Raw genomic sequence first — 19,638 nt, 5'->3', positions numbered from 1 at the left:
TGGAAAATCGTCTCTCTTGATGGAGGAGAAGTTTTACTACCACTCGGTTTCCTCCGAACTCCAAGTGTCTTCTCTTCTTGTCCTCCCATTTCTTCATTCTCTTGGCGGTCTTGTCAATTTCGCACTTCCCTTTCTTGAAGAGCAACTCCTCCGGTTGTCTCTTCAATCCCTCCAATTTGGAAGATTCAATGCAATAAAAGATTGTCGACGATAGTTTAGTACCATTGACTAACTCTTCTCTATGGTCCACCTCTCTCTCATGGTGGAGTTTCTTTGGAAATTTGGCGGGCATTACATCCTGAACTTTCTCTGGGAGAGTTGTAACTTCCGGAGGTGTCTTCTCTTGGACCACAGTTTTCTCATCTTCTTTCAAAGTAACAAAAGATGATGAATAGTCCTCCTTTACACCTTTTGAGAGTTGCATGGCAGAGAGGTGCCTAGTTTCTCTCTTGCCTTCTCGTGTTAAATGTATTGTGCAAGTATTGCCTTGCTCTAGAATGTACATAGCATTAGAAGAAGGGAGTATAAATGCATTTACCTTGTCTAGGAACTCTATTCCAAGAACCATTTTGTAGTCGTCCATGTCAATAATGGAGAAATCCAGAAGGCCAGTCCACTCCCCCAAGTTGACTTTTACATTACGAGCAACTCCATAAGTTGCACTTGGTGTCGAGTTGACTGCTTTAAGCCACCCCTTTTCTTTGGTGTACCTAATCCCTAGTCTTTCCGCCTCTTTTACCTCTAGAAAGTTGTTGTTGGCTCCCGTATCCAACAAAGCTTTAACCATATGGCTTTTTACTTTTGTTTCTGCGAATAATCGTCCTTTCTTCGCGGTCTTTGGCCCTTCAAACTTTGCTTTAACGACACTAAGGAGATTTAGCGACCCCAATCGAGCTTCATCGTGAAGGCCTTCTTGCTCCTCCATTAAAGCGGATAATTTGTTCTTCATAGGGCACTCTCTTGCTTTATGCGGCCCTTCACAAAAGAAACATTTTATCCGGGGTCTCTCTCCACGTTTCTCGTCCCGATCTCCTCTACCATTGGGCTTCGTCCTCTTAGTTGGGTCTTCATTGCTGTAAAAATGGTCTCCACCATTTTCCCCCTCGTCATTCCTCTCATAAGTCGACTTTGGTTTCTCTTGTCTTCTCATTTCGACAAGAGATTCAGCAACAGCGATCGCGGTGTTTAGATCTTGGACACCACGCCGTTCCAACTCAAGCTTTGCCCACATTTGTAGACCATCTGTAAAAGCAAACAAGGCTTCGTCGTCTGAGTAGTTAGAGATCTCAAGGAGAGTAGCGATGAACTCCTTGACATACTCCTTGATACTCCCCCTTTGTGAGAGTCGCCGCAACTTGGCTCTTGCCTCTCGAATAGCATTTTCAGGATAAAACTGCCTCTTGAGTTCTTCCTTGAATTCGGTCCAAGTGTTAATAGAACACGTACCTCTTTCTATGTCGCTACTCCTTCGCCTCCACCACAACATTGCGGTGTCTTCTAAGTATGTCGTGGCAGTATCTATCTTCCTCGCCTCTTCTACCAGGCCGAGAGCTTTGAAGTACTGATCCAGACCCCATAAGAAGTTATCAATCTCCTTCGCATTCCTCTCGCCTAAATACGCTTTAGGCCTTGGAACATCTATCCTTGACGGATTTGGGATTTCTACAGGCGCACGTCCGCACTCTTGCGCAACCGCCTTCTTGAGTAACGCCACATTCTCTTCAGTGGCTTGTAATTTAGATGACATTACCTCGAGTTTCTCGGTCAAGGTACTGATTTCGCCAAGTAGGGTTTGCTCCATGATCTGAGTTTGCTCTTGACATTTGGACAAGACCTCGTTCAAGGCACCTTGCATTCCTTCTCGGAGCTCGTCTCTCTCTTTCTCGAGCTCGGCAATGCGTTCCTCTAGGTCCCCGGCATTATCTTGTCCGTACGCCATAGTGAGTTCTACCTTCTCCAGCCTAGCGATAATGTCAACAATAGCATCCCTTGATCTCTCTCTTTCTTTGGTAGCTTTGGATCCTCCCGTTTGAGCTTTGCGGGAGATCCTACCATCTTCTCCGGTCCCGTGGGGAAGATTCTCTACTTCATCCACGACCTTTGAACTTTCATCCGATCTCTTCGTCATTTCAGCTCTGATACCAATTGTCACGGGCTCAGTCTTTCCACTGACGATCCGTGCGGCACTAGTTATGATCTTCGCAAGAACGAGTAACTAGTCAGCCTTTCTCGACGCAACACACTCGACGTTTAATAGAATTGATACAAGAATTCTAGAGAGAGAGTAAACTCTTACAAAGAATATTAATATTATCTCACTTGAATACTTGGTACTTTACAAAGGAATACCTCAAAGGTATTTATAGGGTTATCCCCACCTACTGCATTAATTACATAACATTCAACTACCCCTTTAATTGTGTATTATCCAACTACTACATTGATGACTTACTACCCAACTACCACCTTAATAGTTTACCAACCAACCACTACATTAAATGACCCATTAATGTAGAGCATGACATTCTTTCTTACAAGGCTTCTAGAAGGTTCCTTGTGTTGGGCCTTCATGAAAGATTAAGCCTCTTGGGTTAGGAAGACAAGTGGGCCGTGACAATAGTCAACCAAAATGGCTAATTCAAAATGTGAAATGGTCACCCTACTTTAGTGATCATTTGCCCTACAAATATAAACACAATCACTGCATATATCTTTAAATGGGATCAAGAACAACCAAAACGCCATTAATGATTTTTGGCTGTTTCGATCCACTTAAAGCTCACAACCGACTTTGGGCAGCTATAAATAGCCCCCTCGGTAATTACGAAGCCAAGGAATCCACGTTCTACCTTCAAATCGAAGTAAATCAAAAATTCGCCATTAAAACTAGAAATTTTCGGATTGTTCGAATTTGAAGCCTTAAAACTTAGATCTGAGCATCCCAAAAGCTTCCCTAAGAATCATGGAGTGCTCTCCAATCTTTGGTAAGGTTTCAATCACCCTCTAATTCATATTTACAGTTTGAATTTGAAATTTTTATATTTAAATTGCATAATCTTGTATTCTTGTTGTTTATGGTGTTTTATGATTGAATATTGATCCTAAGATCATTTATGACTTTTCTGAATAAGTTAGAGACAATCAATCAACCTAAAATGGTAAACACAAATTTAAATTTTAAAAATCAAAAAAATGTATTTGTTGTTCTTGGGTTAATTTTCTTGAATCACAGACGAGAATTCCAGAACCTAAGATCGATAACCTCCACTTATGACCGAGATGTCCGACCGAGAGATTAAACCCAGAACTGAGGAATCTCGACTTAGGAGCAAGACTTTCTAAACCAAGGACCGAGGAACTTAACCCAGAGCTAGCCTAGGAACGGTGAGTTTGTACACCTAGACCGACGATCTTAGCCAAGGACCGAGAGTCCTTAGCACCCACACTGAGGGACATTGGCACTCTGGCCAAAGATCTTCGATTCGGACCAAGGGTTTTTAGACCCCGACCGATAAAAAACAAACCCAAGGCCTAGAACTCCGGTCCTAAGGCCTGTTTGGTTCCACTTTTCAAAATCTAAGATTATTTTTATAATTTTGGAACTCTAAACTATTTTCTAAAAATTTCCGAAAAATTAGAAAATAATTTCAAAATATTTTTAGGATATTTCCACAAAAATATTTTGACTAAGGCCTGTTTGGTGTTATTTCTAAACTCTAACACCCTTAAAACGACTTATGTTCTTCAGGTATAATCCTCCCTAGTTATCATCAGCAAAAAGTATCATCATTTAAATATTGTTGTTTCATTATTTTAAATAACGTTAAAACCTAGAAATACGAGTAGGACCGAAAAAATAATTTGTTAAAACTCAAACATTATACAACCGATTTTCAAAAGTCAACTTTATAAGTAGATACTGTTTTTAAAATGGGTACAAAAGATGAAACGCGAAAGCCATTTTCTGAGTATCACAAAACTACGAACTAAAAGAAAACTTTGGTTAATACGTTTGTACATGTATGCCAACTTTTATTGATTTTTTCAAAAAATCAATTAGCGATTCTGTTTCAAAATAAATAATCTATTAAATTAATTGTGTTTGATTAATTTAAACTAAAAGTTTATAAAAGATCAAATTGTGATTTGATTACCAAAATCCCTGAATTATTTAAAATTGAACCACGAAATTAATCATTTTTAATTAATTTCAAAATCTATCAGGAATCATTTAAAAATATTTTCAATAATGTTTTATTTTAAAAGAAAATTTTTGACACACAAACCGAGGTTGAAATTTTCGAACCTTGAGCTATTTCGCAAAATCCTCATACAAAGGGTTTTTCTGGGGGGTTACAAGCGGGTCAACCCACAATCCAACCCAAATATTCATTTACTCTTATATATATATTTATCCAAATTAACCACAGCTCTCGACCTGACAATTTGAATATTTTGAAATTAAGCATCACTATATGTATATATATTAGTTAGTTAAAAAGTTGAATTTATATTGTTAAAAATGTCTCACGTTCATTAAATTTGGTGTTGAATTTAAAATATAAAGTTTTATTAGCTTAGTTGATTAAATGGTTGTACTTGTTTTGTTAGGTTGTAAGTTCGAAACATACATATAACATTTTTTATTTTATTTTTAACCATTTTAAGTTTATGGGCTGGTCAACACACAATCCGACTCAAGTATCCATTTACTCTCACGTATATATCTAAATTAATCATAGCTCTCGACCCGACAATCCTTATACTTTGAAATTAAGCATCATTATATATAGGGCAAATTACTTAGGTGGCCCTCAAATTATTTCGATCGCTTACCTTTATCCCTCAAATTATTTTTTAAAACAAATTACCTCTTAAACTTTTTGAAAAGTCACCAATGACCCTTAAACTATTAGGATGGGTCATCAAAGGCCTTTTTGTCAATTTTTTCGTTACAACATAACGTCTCTAATTAAAACTCTTATCTTCAACCATCATTCTATTCAGATTTTACATCTTTTCTATGACCAACCGACTGACCTGCCTACTTAATATCGTCTTTCTTCTTTTCTATAGATTTGTATCATTCTTTGTAAAGAGAAACCCTAAGTTGCGAGAGAAGAGTCTTTTAAAGAATCCCTAAGTTGCGATAAATATTTGAGTTCTTAAGATCGATACGAAAGAAGGGGTCTGCTAGAGGGGTAAAGAGAGACATGAGATAAAGCTCATAGTATCAGAGCAATGGCTTGAATTATTAAACCCATAAATTGCGATTTTTGATCCAATCGAGTATACGGTAAGTACTTATTATTGTATAATTAGTTCTTAGTCTTCTTCCTTAAGATATATTACTTTTAAACATATTACTCCATGTATTAGCTATAGTTATCTCATGTATACCTAATTTCTAATATATATTTATCTTTATTAAAGAAAAGAGATATATAGAGGGAATAAAATAGTAATGATTCTTCTAGTTAGGTAAAAGGTCATTTGACATGTTCATCTTGTTACATGCTCTCTGTTTTCATTTATTTCCTAATTTGGGAGATAGAGTTGATATTAGTTATTACTATAGTAACTTATAGACAATTTCAATTTTGTGCTGAAATTATTTTAGTTGAATGTGCATTTAAACTTGAGACAACTTGTTTAAGTAATGCAGAGTTACTGACTTATACTATACTTGATAAGATGTTTAATATTTTTCTCTAAATAAAACCATCATTTTCTAACTATGCATTGATATCAAGTTTTTAATATTCATATATTCTTCTAACTTTTATACTATTTCAATGTGCATATATTGGGTTACAGGTCTTGAGTCTTAAATTTTCAGTATTAAACTTTATCATGAAAGAAGAAGAGATGGGCTATTATGTGTTGGTTCCTCCCTTTTGTGTGGTTCAGCCATGTAGACCCAAAAAAGGAAGAAGAAAAGAACCTGACGAGAGAAAGACTATGGAAAGAAGATGAGGAGGTATGTGGTAATCCACCGTAAGAAGTATGGAAACTCATGTCACAATGCTAAAACTTGTAAGATGTAAAGGGAGGAATGATGAGCATTAAAAGGGCAGAAAACCAATATGTAAGTAGATTTATTTGATTTGTTGTGTATTCACATTATATTGTAGATCTTTTGTCTTTTTAACTGCAACATTTTTCTTTTTAACTGCAGTGACTAGTCAAAAATAGAGGATGAAGCAGATGATGGGAAAATCTATATTTTAGAGCTTAGTACATGGATATTATAAACTACAAGAGTAGATCTTTTTTCATTTTAACTACAGTATTTTGTCTTCTTAATTGCAGCGTGTTACTACTATTTATGTTTTTAACTGTATTTTTTTGCATTTTTAACTATAGTGTGTAAAAGATGATTATTGATGTTTTTAATACTTTTTAATGAATTAATATATACTATTAGTCTGGAATTGATGTTGCAATTGTTTAATCACATTCACATGTTTCATCTTATTTGACATTATTATATAAAGCCAAAAAAAATATAGGAAATTGTAATTGTTTAAAACTCTATTGTAATCTATCAATATTTGTAAATTTTACAAATATTGATAGATTTCAAGAGAACAAATTATCTTTAAATTTGGTCATAAAACAAAATAGAAAAGAGTCAAGATTGAATATGTTATAGTTTTGGAGAGAAATAATTCAAGGGTTAAAAACCAACTATCAAAATAGTTTGAGGGGCAAAAGTAAACTATCATAATAGTTTGAAGGCTTTTAGTTAGAACCGTTATATTTAACGAAAAAATTGATAGAAGGGTCATTGGTGACCCTTTCTGAAAGTTTGAGGAGCGATTTGTTTTAAAAAATAATTTAAGGGCTAAAAGTAAGCAATCGAAGTAATTTGAGGGTCACCTAGGTTGATAGAGAGAGGAAATTTGGTGAGGGAATAACTTAGCATCACTTAAAAAATGTAAAAGTGGGAGGAAAGAGAGAAAAGAGAGAAATTATTTGATTTTTTCAGCGAATAAGATTATGCCAAGTCATTCCCTCACCAAATTCCCTCATCTAATCATTTCTCTCTCTCTCTCTCTATATATATATATATATATATATTTATTAGTTAAAAAATTGAATTTAGATTGTTAGACATTTGGTGTTAAATTTAAAATATAAAGTCTTATTATTCTTGTTGGTTAAAAAGTTGTACTTGTTTTTGTTAGGTTACAAGTTTGAAACATACCTATAACATTTTTAATTTTATTTTTAACCGTTTTAAGTTTATGTGCGGGTCAACCCACAATCCGACACAAGTATTCATTTAATCTCACATATATATCCAAATTAACAGCAGTTTTCGACCTAACAATACAAACACTTTAAAATTAAGCATCATTATATATAAGTTTTCTATATTTACGAGATTATTTTAAAAGTGTGTGATTTAATAGGCTTAGATCTTTGACATTTTTTAAGCCCACAATATGAAAAACCAAAAAAGTATGTGAATATTCTGTGTAAGATTTTTTCTGATTAATATTATTATTATTGAAATTAGTGGAAAAAAATTATAGTTAGCCTGATTGATTTTTAGAATAGAAAATAGTAATGAAAGAAGAACTTAAGTAAAAAATAACAATAGAATCTAAATGAACTTTTAAAATTAAAATAGATATGTTCATATACTTAAACTAAACTTATAACAAAATGATTCAATAAAATAGAAGTTAATTGAGAATTAGAATTGAGTTCGGTAACTTAATAATAATTTTGAATTTTAACGAAATTGAGATGTATATAATTTATTTATTTTTTTAGTTTAGAAAACTACACCAGCCTTCTTCAGAATTCTTTTCTGAATTATAGTTGTAACCTTTAACTTAACTTCTTAAAGATGAGAATAAACTTTAAATTTTTTAATTATTTTAAGGTAAAACTCTCTTTATTTAAGTTACTTTGCTAAAAATGTATATAATTTTTAAAATTTTGTTTTGTTTCAAAAATTCTATATTGGTACCTGGAATTGGTATTAACATTATAATTAGAATTATGAGGTTTAATTCAAATTCTTAAGTTTGGTAGACCCTTTAATATTAAAAATTAGAATTTTAATTAAAATTTAAATGAAATTCAATCTAGTGTAATTTTGCCGTTCTTAATTCCACTATTTTTATATCTAAATTGTAACTCCAATTTTTTTTAATATTTTTTCCAAACCAAATAACTTATTATTTTATCATCTAAAACATGATTAAAGTTTTCAATAGATATTTTTTTTTTAATTTAAGATTTTAAAATATCAAATTAGTGACTTTTTCTTAATTTAGTAAGTTAAAATTTTAAATATATATATATATATATATATATATATATATATATATATATATATTAATTTAAAAAGTTAATATTTTGAACTGATATTTTGTTTTTGAATTTAGAAAGTTAAAATGTTGAATCGATATAATTTTTTTTTAAATCTATTAATTTAACATTATGAACCGATATTTTTAATAAAAATTGAAATTTTAAAAATATTTTAACACATGTGTTATTATAATTAGTTATGTCAAATTAATATTTTAATAAAATAAATAATATATGTTAAAATTATTTTTATTATATATTTTTTTTCAAACATAGATAATTACAATTTTATAGTTTTCCCAACACAAAAATTGAATAGTAATTTAATGTCAATTCTCATTAAATTGAAATTAGAATTACAATACCAATGCCATTTTCATTTCCACTCATTCAAACATACACTTAAAACAAATAAAAAAAATCATAACAAAATAATAAAATATTAAATCACCCAAACAAACAAAAACATTGCTTGATTTTTTATTTTAAGAGATTTTATCTAAAACTTAACCATCATTTTAACCATTTAATCATTTTTTATTATAAAGAAATATCATAACACTTCACAACCATGACATTTCGTTTTCATTCAAAAAGTTTCTAATGAGCGCTTTAAAGTGTTGATTAAACGCAAAAGATGGTTTAGAACCAATAGTTCATTATCTAATAGATCTTTCCGTTCTAGTACTCTATCCGATAATTTTCAGTATTTATGTTTAGTGATAGATTTTATAGGAACTAGAGGATCATATTTGATCAAATATATGGCCGACTTGGAAAATAAAATGTTTTATACTAATTAATGGGCTCAGTTCCGTAACCATAGGTTTCAAAATCTTGTAGCACTTACAAATGAGGCCTAGATCAATTAGTATACAAATGAGGCCTAAATCAATTAGTATTGCATAGAAAAAATTCATTCTAGACATTAATACAATTAGATTTGCTCTTCATAGTTTATCAATTTAAATAATAAATAAAAAAAACTAGAAAGAAATAAGAAAAAAGTGATAATAACTAGGAACTTCACAATATCAGGCTAAGAATAACTAACCTTTTCAGAAGGAGATATTACCCGTATCAAACCCACCTCTTTCCACTAGGTGGGGTAAAATTTAATTTTGTTGCCAGAAATTGAACCTGAATTGTTGGAGTGAGAATGTCCTAATCAACTAACTAGAATACAATGAACGGTTTCATCTAATCATTTTTTATTTATTATAACACTAAAATTACTTCTTTATTTAATTATTTAAAATTAATTTATCATTCAAGATATAGATTGAAAAAATAAGAAATATTTTAATTTTTAAACCATAAAAAACTGAATTTTCTTTTATAAAATAATCAAAAATATTGTTTTAAGAAAAAAAAACATTATGATCATCTCCAACCTACTCTCAAACCCAAACTCATTTTGCGTTTTTCCGTTCCAACCCACCCTCAAACCCAAACTCAAACAGTGAAAATGTAACTTTCTCTCTCTGAAATAACCATATTTGGGTATTACTATTCACAAACTGCTTTTCAAAACTATAAATAAGTCCTTTAACTTATGATATGTATTAATTTTATATATTCAGTTTTTTTATATAATTAATTTTATATTTTTATACTATATTTTAAAATTTAAATTTTATAAATTATAAATTATAAATTTATAATGTTAAGATATATTATTTTGTTGTGCATGAATTATTAATATATAATTAATTTTATTTTAATTTTATTAAATAAATAAGAAAAGATTATGGTTAAATATGTAAAGTTATAAATATATAGATAATATTAATAAAGTTAAAAAGTTAGTGTAAAAAAAGAATATTCTAATAATATTCTTTTGAGTTTAGAAATGAGTTTTGGGGTTTGAGATGAATTATTTTTCGAAGTGATATTTACTGCATTTTGTGTTTGAGAATGAATTTGTGGGTTGAGAATGGTCTAATGCCTTATTCGTTTGGGATTATTTAAATAACTATAACCTAAAAATATTCTATCACTCCTCCTCTCCTTCATTACATCACTTAATTCATTACCCAAAATATTAAAATACTATATATTTTAAATTATTATTTTATATTTTATCGATATACCGTATATTAATACATTTTAATTTTTTTTACCAAAAAAATACTCAATTTCTCGCAATAACCAACCATGTTATTTGAATAACTCCAATCCGAACCACCCTTAAGATCAAACGAAAATTTTTTAATTCACTCAATAATTTATTTACGATTCTATCATTTCTCTTAATATATAATGATAAAATAATTTATTTATTTTTAAATAGATATTTTAATAATTTTGATTAATAAATAGAATAAAAACCCAAAATTAAATAAAAATGAATTATAACTAGTCATGTGATATGATCTTTATTGTGGCCAACATTTCATACTTTTACAAATATTGTAGTGACAAAGACATATTTGATTGGAAAACTCTAGAGGTTTTTTTTTTTTTTTTTTTATCAATTCAAACCAATAATCACGAGAATCTTTCAACTAGTCAATCTATGTCGGCATTGCTACCGGACACCATAAATAAATATTTTATAAATTAATATATGTGACAATTTATAACTCAAATAATGCATACAAACTATTTTAAATCATTTCAAAATTTTAATGATTATGAAGTTATCAATTACTATTTACTAATTTCATATTTGACTCTAGTGCCAACGGTTAAGGTACCATAAGCTACTTATTTTGTTATTTCCTAAATATATTTTTGTGTTTTTAAGATATATAATATTAAATGGTTAAAAATATTAAAAATTAGTACATTTTAGTTGATTAAAATGATCGGTAATGATGGGTAAATGTTTAAATTTAAAAAGTTATTTATAAAAGTGGTGGAAGTAAAATATATTGAAAACTATGTGATAATACCATACAATCACATGAAAATTAGTGTTATGTGAATCACTTAAATAATTATGAAAAGTAAAACATGAAATTTATTTTGTTTATAATTAATAAAATATTTTTTTCATGGTTATTGTTACAATTATCTTTAAAATTGTCAAAGTAAAATGTATAAGTAATTTTATTTTATATAAAAATATGATTATATATATTTATTTATGTTTTTTTAAAATAACCTATTAAACAAAAATCGTTATACAGAAGTATAACAAGAAAAAAAAATAGTTTTGAAAAATAAAGAAAAATTATAAACATAAATACAATTAATTAGCTCGAATGTCTTCTAGAGGAACGATAATGTCTTCACACGAATTCACAGATTTTTCGAATCTAATCTCCGACATCGTGATGATAATGACATTATAAATTCTTTTCAATCAGATAGTCCACTAGAAAATATAGAGATAACGATTTCAACTTGTAAATCTCACTCTTTTAGTCACCACGATGCCTCCCAATGGTCACTAACGACCTCCGGCCGACATAACTTACTGAATTTCAGTCAACTTTTACAAAAGATATATTTGCAACAACGTGACAAGTGACAATGTAAAAGTAAATTTTTAATTCCTTGTAGCACATACGATTCACAAATTATATCATTTCGCATATATCTATCATCAGTGATAATTTCATCGTGAATAACACTCCAACCAAAAAATTGAGATGTTGTTAGGCATTTTAGACTCCCATAATTTTTCCAACAAAAATCAATTGAGCTGACTTTATTAAATAAAGTGTAATAATGTCACACATTAAAATTATTAAGATAATGTCACTGAATAAAATCCCGAGAAGATGACTTATCCCCTTATTTTTAATTATGAACAATAGTTTATCATGGGACATGTTTTCCTCTTTATTCAATCTTTTTCTATATCTTATAGATTAGCAAAACCACTAGACCGAATGTCAAAGATTAATTTTACCGATGCATTTCTCCAAATTGAAATAGAATTAAGCTCAGAAAAAATATTAGTTAAACATTTAACACCACAATAAATGTTCATCACCCAAAATAAAAATTGAATACTTCCGATAACCCTTTATTACGCGAAACCTTACTCTATAAAATTAAATTATATAAAAAAAAATCATATACCAAATAAGCTTTACATAACTTCCTACAAATTTGTTCAAACCCAGAGTAATTCCAAATCATCACTCATAGTAGTATTATTCCATTTGGTGTCTCTCTTTATATTTATTTATTTTATTTTTAGAAATATATAAATAAGATTTGTTACATTTTTAAAGCAAACTATTTTTTTAGGTTAAGACTTCTTAAAATATAAATAACTTAAAAGTAAAACAAAAATTAGGAAAAAGAGAAAAAAAAAAAAGGTAATGTTTCAATACAAATGACATGCTTAAATACTATATAAATTAATGATACTTAATCAAAGTAGCCCATAAAAAATGGTTAAATCAGTTAAAGAATCAGAAGCCATGGAAGGCGGAGAAGGAAAGTATCAAAACCTTCCTTGAAATTGAAGGTAAAATTCATACAGAAAAGTGGAAATGGACTCCATTTGACCACCACCATTTTCGAACAAATCAAACTCTCTCTTCTTCTTCCTCCGCCGTCTTCATCAGTTTCATCACCATATCAGCTTTGATCTTCATCTTCAGTCTGTTTACTATGGCGTCCAATCTCGGCTCCTTTTCGCGCTTCACACCATGTTCAATCCGTATAACTCCTCTCCACCGCCGTTTTCCCCTAACGTCTTTCATCAAATCGATGAAATCGAGGAAGACAGTACAGATTAGGGCTTCCAACGTTGGTGATTCGTATCTTCATATGTGGAAAAATGCGATGGAACGGGAGAGGAAATCGAGTGAGTTTCAGAAAATTGCTAATAACTCGGTGACAACAGCAGGAACTGGTGGAGGAGACGACGATGGTGAAACTCCCGAGGTTTTGGAGAGGAAGAGCAATGAATTTCAGAAGCTTCTGGAAGTTTCGCCGGAAGAAAGAGATAGGATACAACGTATGCAGGTTATTGACCGTGCTGCTGCTGCAATTGCAGCTGCTCGATCTCTTGTCAGAGAGAATTCGTCGAAACCCCGAGAAGCTTCTGTTGAAGAAGGCGAGGATGATGTGGTTCAGCCGAGAGGTAACAAAACACTTTAACCTCTATAATAAATCTATTTTGCTTGCACATTCTATTATTGATCAGGCATTTCCATTGTTGATGTTAATTCAAACCTTACAGTATCTTGATCACAATTATCTAGTGAAAGGGCAAATGTCTCAAAAGTTGATTACAGGGATCTAACAAGATTATTTGGGACTATTTGTCACTTCTTTCTTTTGTATAAGATATCTTTTTGGGATATCATTGAGATTATTCTTTAGGTTATGATACAGATTATCGTGTTTCGGATTCATTTGGTGATCTATATTTTCTTAATCGTGATCCAAATGATTACTTTTTAGATCATTATGTTTTTGTACAAACATAACATATATACACTTTTTGGGACCATGATCTAGATGATAAAATGTGATAAATACAAAATGAGTATATCTATTTTCTCAAACAATCCAACCAAGGCAACCTATTGATGGGATATGAGATTATTTGAAAATTTTTAATTGAATCTGTAATAATCCTCCATTTTCTTGATATTTACTGGTGATTTCCGTCTTGTTTCAGCTGCAACTGATAAATAGAACAGAAGTTTTGACCTTTATCTCAAAACAATAACTACTATTTTGCAGATTTTTACTTATCTAGAATTACATGGGAAACTAGAACTTGTTTTCTGTGTAAGGATTTTCTGAAATAAACTTAATATTCTGAAAAAACAAAATCTTGTTTGCTGTAAAAGTGGATTATTTGCGGTTATTTGAGTTAAATGAATCAAATATCTTTTGAATGTTTATATTTTTAGTTGATGATTTGATTAATGAAACAATTGATGATAAGAGGATATTTAGTCCAAATAAAGCAAGGCATAAATTAGCTTTTCAGTGTTTTTAGTTTTCAGTTCAGTCATGTGAGAAAGTTGATTTTTTTCTTCTTCAAGTTTTTAAAGATCCTTATATGTTTTTCACGAGAATCTCAGAATAATCTTCAATTGATGGAGTTTTTAATCACACTATATATATATATTTAGCAGGTTCAGATGGGGAAAGTATATTCATTTCAGAATCAAAAAGCTTTGAAATTGGTACCCCTGGTCCCAACTTTTGGGCATGGACACCCCCTAAAGATAGTGAGGAAGATGAAACAAATAACACAAAGCCAGCCGAACAAATTTCTCCAAAACCAAAAAATGTGATCCCTCTATTGGAGAAAGAAAGGTCAACAGAATATCTGTCAATCCCTCTTGAGAGTAGGATTTCAGAAGCTAGTTCAATTCCTGTCCTACCTCCTTTTCAGTCTCTAAAGGAGACTGAGAAAGTACTGGATGTTCCTACTGAGGAACGCGAACGCGACATTTTGTTTTCTGGACATGCAGAAAAAGCAGCTCAAGCTCTAACCGAGGCTAATGAATTATTGTGTGAAGGATTTAACCCTGATGGATCTCGGTGGTGGAAAGAGACAGGTATTGAACAAAGACCAGACGGTGTTGTTTGTAAGTGGACCCTGACCAGGGGAGTCAGTGCTGACAAAACGGTTGAGTTTGAAGACAAGTATTGGGAGGCTGCTAATGAATTTGGTTTCAAGGAGCTCGGTTCAGAAAAATCTGGACGCGATGCTGAAGGAAACGTGTGGCATGAATTCTGGAAAGAATCGATGTGGCAGGTCTGTTTTTTTTTAAGTAATTCGCGACAACTTTATTAATACAGACATTGAATTTTTGTTTGTTTGTTTGTTAGGACAATGGGCTTCTACACCTAGAAAAGACTGCAAATAAGTGGGGAGTTAACGCAAGAGGTGAAGAATGGCAGGAGAAATGGTGGGAACACTATGATGCGGCTGGGGAAGCCGAGAAGTGGGCACATAAGTGGTGCAGCATTGATCCAACCACACCCTTGGACGATGGACATGCTCACGTTTGGCATGAGAGGTACAAATTATTCTTGTAGTTTGAATGATGATCATAAGATCATATTTAAAAATAGAAGTTGTTGATGATACATACAGGTGGGGAGAGAAGTTTGATGGGAAGGGAAGTAGCATAAAGTACACAGATAAATGGGCTGAGAGATGTGAAGGAGATGGTTGGTCGAAGTGGGGCGACAAATGGGACGAGAATTTTGACCAAAACGGACGTGGTGTGAAGCAAGGAGAGACTTGGTGGGAAGGAAAATATGGGGAGAGATGGAACAGAACATGGGGAGAAGGACATAATGGGTCGGGATGGGTTCATAAGTATGGGAAGAGTAGCAGCGGCGAACATTGGGATACTCATGAACAACAAGACACATGGTACGAGAGGTTTCCTCATTATGGATTCCAACATTGCTTTGATAACACGGTTCAACTTCGAGAAGTTAAAAGGCCATCTGATTGGGTTGAAGAGGAGGAGACAATTAAGGATGAATCAACTATTGATGATGAGAATGAAGCATAGTTTATATAATATATACTAGCTATTATCTTAGGAATAAGAAATTATGTGTTCTTGTTCTGTTGAAATCTTTGTTTTTCTTTTTTTTTTATTCATATTTAGTTTTCTATATACACTTTTAGTTACATTTATATTTTATTCTAAATTATAACGAAGATTCAAACAAAGTACTTTGGTCACATGAATATTACACTATATGGGTAAATTATATGAGTAAGAATGACAATGGGGTGAATCGGGTGGGGATGCAGTTACCATCTTTGTCCGGTTCTACTTAAAAAATAATGATAAAATTATATTAAATGATGTTTTTATCCACGAGGATATCCACTCTTCGAAAAAGAATTTATTTTCTGAAAGATTTTGACTTTCATGTTTTGTTGGGTCTCCGAGATCCTTTCGATGACCTATGTTTGCTGAATGAATATCTATAATAATTCGATCGATTGCGTAAATCCTGCGGTAGCGAGTGTAATACATGAAGCGAGATGTATAGCATCAATGAGGGGCTCTAACTCGACTGTTTCCTAATAATTGTTGTACCTCACAACTCACATTAATTGGTTGACCGACTCTACATAAACAAACTTGGTATTTGGTATTTGCGATCCAGGCAAGATCGGTTCCATGATCCTTTTCTAGCATATAGGAAAGGCTATTGCTATTGCACAATATGTACTATAATGTAATATTTTTAAAAAAAATCATAATTGTATTAACGTTAAAAGATAACTCATTAAGGTAACTCAAATATCAACAGTAATTAGGGTTCAATTTAAATTTAAAATGCCTTAGGATAAAGTGAATATTATATTTGTGAGGGTTACACTAGCATCTGCACTTAAAAAAAAAGTTCAAACAGAGTCGAGGCGAGAATGTAAACAACATTTTCGATGGCTGTAGGTTAAACCCAAAAAACTCGTCTCAAAACTAACAGTTTGAATCAAAACCGCTTTCTATATTATTTTGTTCATGATTGAATTTATACTAGAGTGTTAATATGAACTCCAAAGTCATAACTAACTTGTTATTTGAGTGTGTAGTTACAAGTATGAATTCATGAGATTAGTGAGCCATAACTATAAGGTAACCAAATCAAACCTCAAACAAGATGAAAAATATTAAGTAAGATTTGAGACATTTTATAAGTGTAAAGGTTAAATTGATCGAACAAGAAATCAACAAGGATAGAATGAACTTTTAAACAGTATAAAACAACTAACTTTCTGTTCTTCATCTTCTTCGTCCTATCTTTCACCATTTATTTCATCAACGTGTGGTCTTCATCTCTCAGCTTCAGAAGAAGAACAACATCTCTCAAATCGACTGAAATTGCTTCTTCTCATGGCTTCTACAATGCTAAATGGATCAGAAACCCTCAAATTCCCATCTCCAACTAAATTAACTTCTAATTTTCCTAATAAGAGTGTTAAAAATTGGAGAATGAGGTCTACAATTCCCAAATGTAGCTTATCAGCATCAAGGTCTGTTTCTCAACCTAGATTTATCCAGCATAAGAAAGAAGCGTTTTGGTTCTATAGATTTTTATCAATTGTGTATGATCATATCATTAACCCTGGCCATTGGACTGAGGATATGCGTGATGATGCACTACAACCAGCTGATTTGTACGATAGGAAGATGATAGTGGTTGACGTTGGCGGTGGAACTGGATTCACAACTCTTGGCATAGTTAAACATGTTGATGCGAAAAATGTGACTATACTTGATCAATCACCTCATCAGCTTACTAAGGCTAAACAGAAGGAACCTCTTAAGGAATGTAAGATTGTTGAAGGTGATGCTGAGGATCTTCCTTTTCCTACTGGTTATGCTGATAGATATGTTTCAGCTGGAAGGTGATTGGATCAGTTCTTAATTTCTCTTTTGCATTTGATCTATATACACTTTGTTTTCTTGTGATTTAACTTGTTAGCTGATCATGTCATGATGAAATGGTATGAGAATAAGAGATGATAAACTCTAAAGAGTTACATTGTTATTCTTTCATGATTAACATTTACATTTATCAGTATTTATAGTAAATAATATGGTAATCTTAGAAGTAAATAACATTTAATGTTACTCTTCGGTAAATGGATAACTACAACTAAGAGTGTCTAAAGAGAAACCCGAGTTAGAGATGAATGAATTGTCTTGAATCTTGATAATTGAGTATCATCTCTTTTGAGAGATGAATGAATGGTCTTAAATCTTGATAATTGAGTATGGATGATATTTTAGGCTTTAATACATATATAGCTTGTTTTGCTTCCTCACTCTCTACAAATTTTGTGCAACTTCTAAATCTCAATAATTGATTATGTAATTTGATCCATTTATTGAAGTTCAGCATTCATAATAAGGTTAAAGTATATGAAAGATCATGATAGATTAAAGTAGGTAAAAAGTTGTAATTTGAGAATAAGACATGATAAACTCTAAAGAGTTACATTGTTATTTTTTTATTATTAACATTTATATTTATCAACATTTGTAGTAAATAAAATGGTAATCTTACAAGTAATAACATTCAATGTTGACTTTTCGGTATAAGGATTAGCTAAAACCAAATAGTCTCTAAGGAGAAACCCGAGTCTTTTGAGACATGAGTGAATGGTTGAATGTTGATAACTGAGTATTAACGACATTTTAGCCTTCAATACATATAAACTTGTTTTGCTTCCTCAATCTCTACAAATTTTGTGCAACTTCTAAATCTCAATCATTGATTATGTAACTTGATCCATTTATTGAAGTTCAGCATTCTTAATAAGGATTGGTTCACCATTCCTCATTTATAACAGGATTTCTTCAATGTGAACTTAGTGAGAATTTGAATTTGTTTTTTGACACCTTATCATACAATGAGATAATGATGCGAAAACCGAATTTGAGACATTAGACATGAGATATTTCAAAGAATCATTGATTAATCACTGTTTTTACCCTTTGTTTGCTTTGCTTTACTATACAGTATTGAGTACTGGCCAGATCCTCAAAGGGGTGTGAAGGAAGCATACAGGGTGCTTAAAATTGGTGGAAAGGCTTGCATAATTGGTCCCGTTTACCCAACTTTTTGGCTGTCTCGATTTTTTGCGGATGCTTGGATGCTCTTTCCAAAGGAAGAAGAGTATATTGAATGGTTTAAGAAGGCTGGTTTTAAGGATGTTCAATTGAAAAGAATTGGTCCTAAATGGTATAGAGGTGTTAGAAGACATGGCCTAATCATGGGTTGTTCTGTTACTGGTGTTAAGCCCTTATCAGGGGACTCACCTCTACAGGTATAAAAATTGCAAAAATTAAAAATGTCAGAAGTGGGGTTTGAACCCACGCCCACGTTAGTGGACCAGAACTTGAGTCTGGCGCCTTAGACCACTCGGCCATCCTGACATATGTTTATAATATGATTAAGTTATAAGGATCATAATAAATAGACATTATTAATGTTTATTTTTGTTGATTATAAGAAATAGTTTTGTTTTGTTTTGTGTTATGCAGCTTGGTCCGAAGGCTGAGGATGTGAGCAAACCGGTAAACCGTGTTGTGTTTCTTTCTCGACTTCTTCTGGGTGCGATTGCAGGAGCCTATTATGTGTTAATTCCCATTTACATGTGGATTAAGGATAAAATTTTCCCTAAAGGTATGTCAATCTAAATCTTGGACAAATTAAGCAATTTTAATTTATGTTCATTTCAATGTTCAGTTTTCATGTAAATTAATGTATGATAAGAAGTCAGGGTACATTATATATTGATGAGCTTATCAAAATTGTTTTATTCTAAACTTATTAGGATTTTTTGCATTTGTCATCATTAAAACCCATATATATGCAGGCAATTTCTTGTGA

At 31.6% G+C, this 19,638-nt stretch overlaps 2 protein-coding genes and 1 non-coding gene across 4 annotated transcripts; 2 read left to right on the top strand and 1 right to left on the bottom strand.

Annotated features, from left to right (window-relative positions):
• Positions 1–12,683: 12,683 nt before the first annotated feature.
• On the top strand, positions 12,684–15,953 carry LOC124938542. Of its 2 annotated transcripts, none has more exons than XM_047479004.1 (4): positions 12,684–13,381; positions 14,391–15,019; positions 15,094–15,284; positions 15,362–15,953. In XM_047479004.1, the coding sequence occupies exons 1-4, from the start codon at positions 12,907–12,909 to the stop codon at positions 15,789–15,791; spliced, it is 1,725 nt and encodes a 574-aa protein (XP_047334960.1). In that variant the 5' UTR covers positions 12,684–12,906; the 3' UTR covers positions 15,792–15,953. The 2 variants fall into 2 exon arrangements, with proteins under 2 accessions (XP_047334960.1, XP_047334958.1); XM_047479002.1 differs by having other exon boundaries at positions 14,388–15,019.
• A 1,083-nt stretch (positions 15,954–17,036) lies between these two features.
• On the top strand, positions 17,037–19,638 carry LOC124939933 (2-methyl-6-phytyl-1,4-hydroquinone methyltransferase, chloroplastic-like). The gene is made up of 3 exons (XM_047480395.1): positions 17,037–17,647; positions 18,766–19,072; positions 19,290–19,638. The coding sequence occupies exons 1-3, from the start codon at positions 17,133–17,135 to the stop codon at positions 19,443–19,445; spliced, it is 978 nt and encodes a 325-aa protein (XP_047336351.1). The 5' UTR covers positions 17,037–17,132; the 3' UTR covers positions 19,446–19,638.
• TRNAL-CAA lies at positions 19,098–19,181 on the bottom strand. Its single transcript has one exon. It is a non-coding gene; the product is annotated as a tRNA-Leu (tRNA).

Source organism: Impatiens glandulifera, chromosome 5 (assembly GCF_907164915.1).
Source record: "Impatiens glandulifera chromosome 5, dImpGla2.1, whole genome shotgun sequence".
Taxonomy (NCBI): Eukaryota; Viridiplantae; Streptophyta; class Magnoliopsida; order Ericales; family Balsaminaceae; genus Impatiens; species Impatiens glandulifera.
This window is presented reverse-complemented; position numbering and strand designations above follow the sequence as displayed.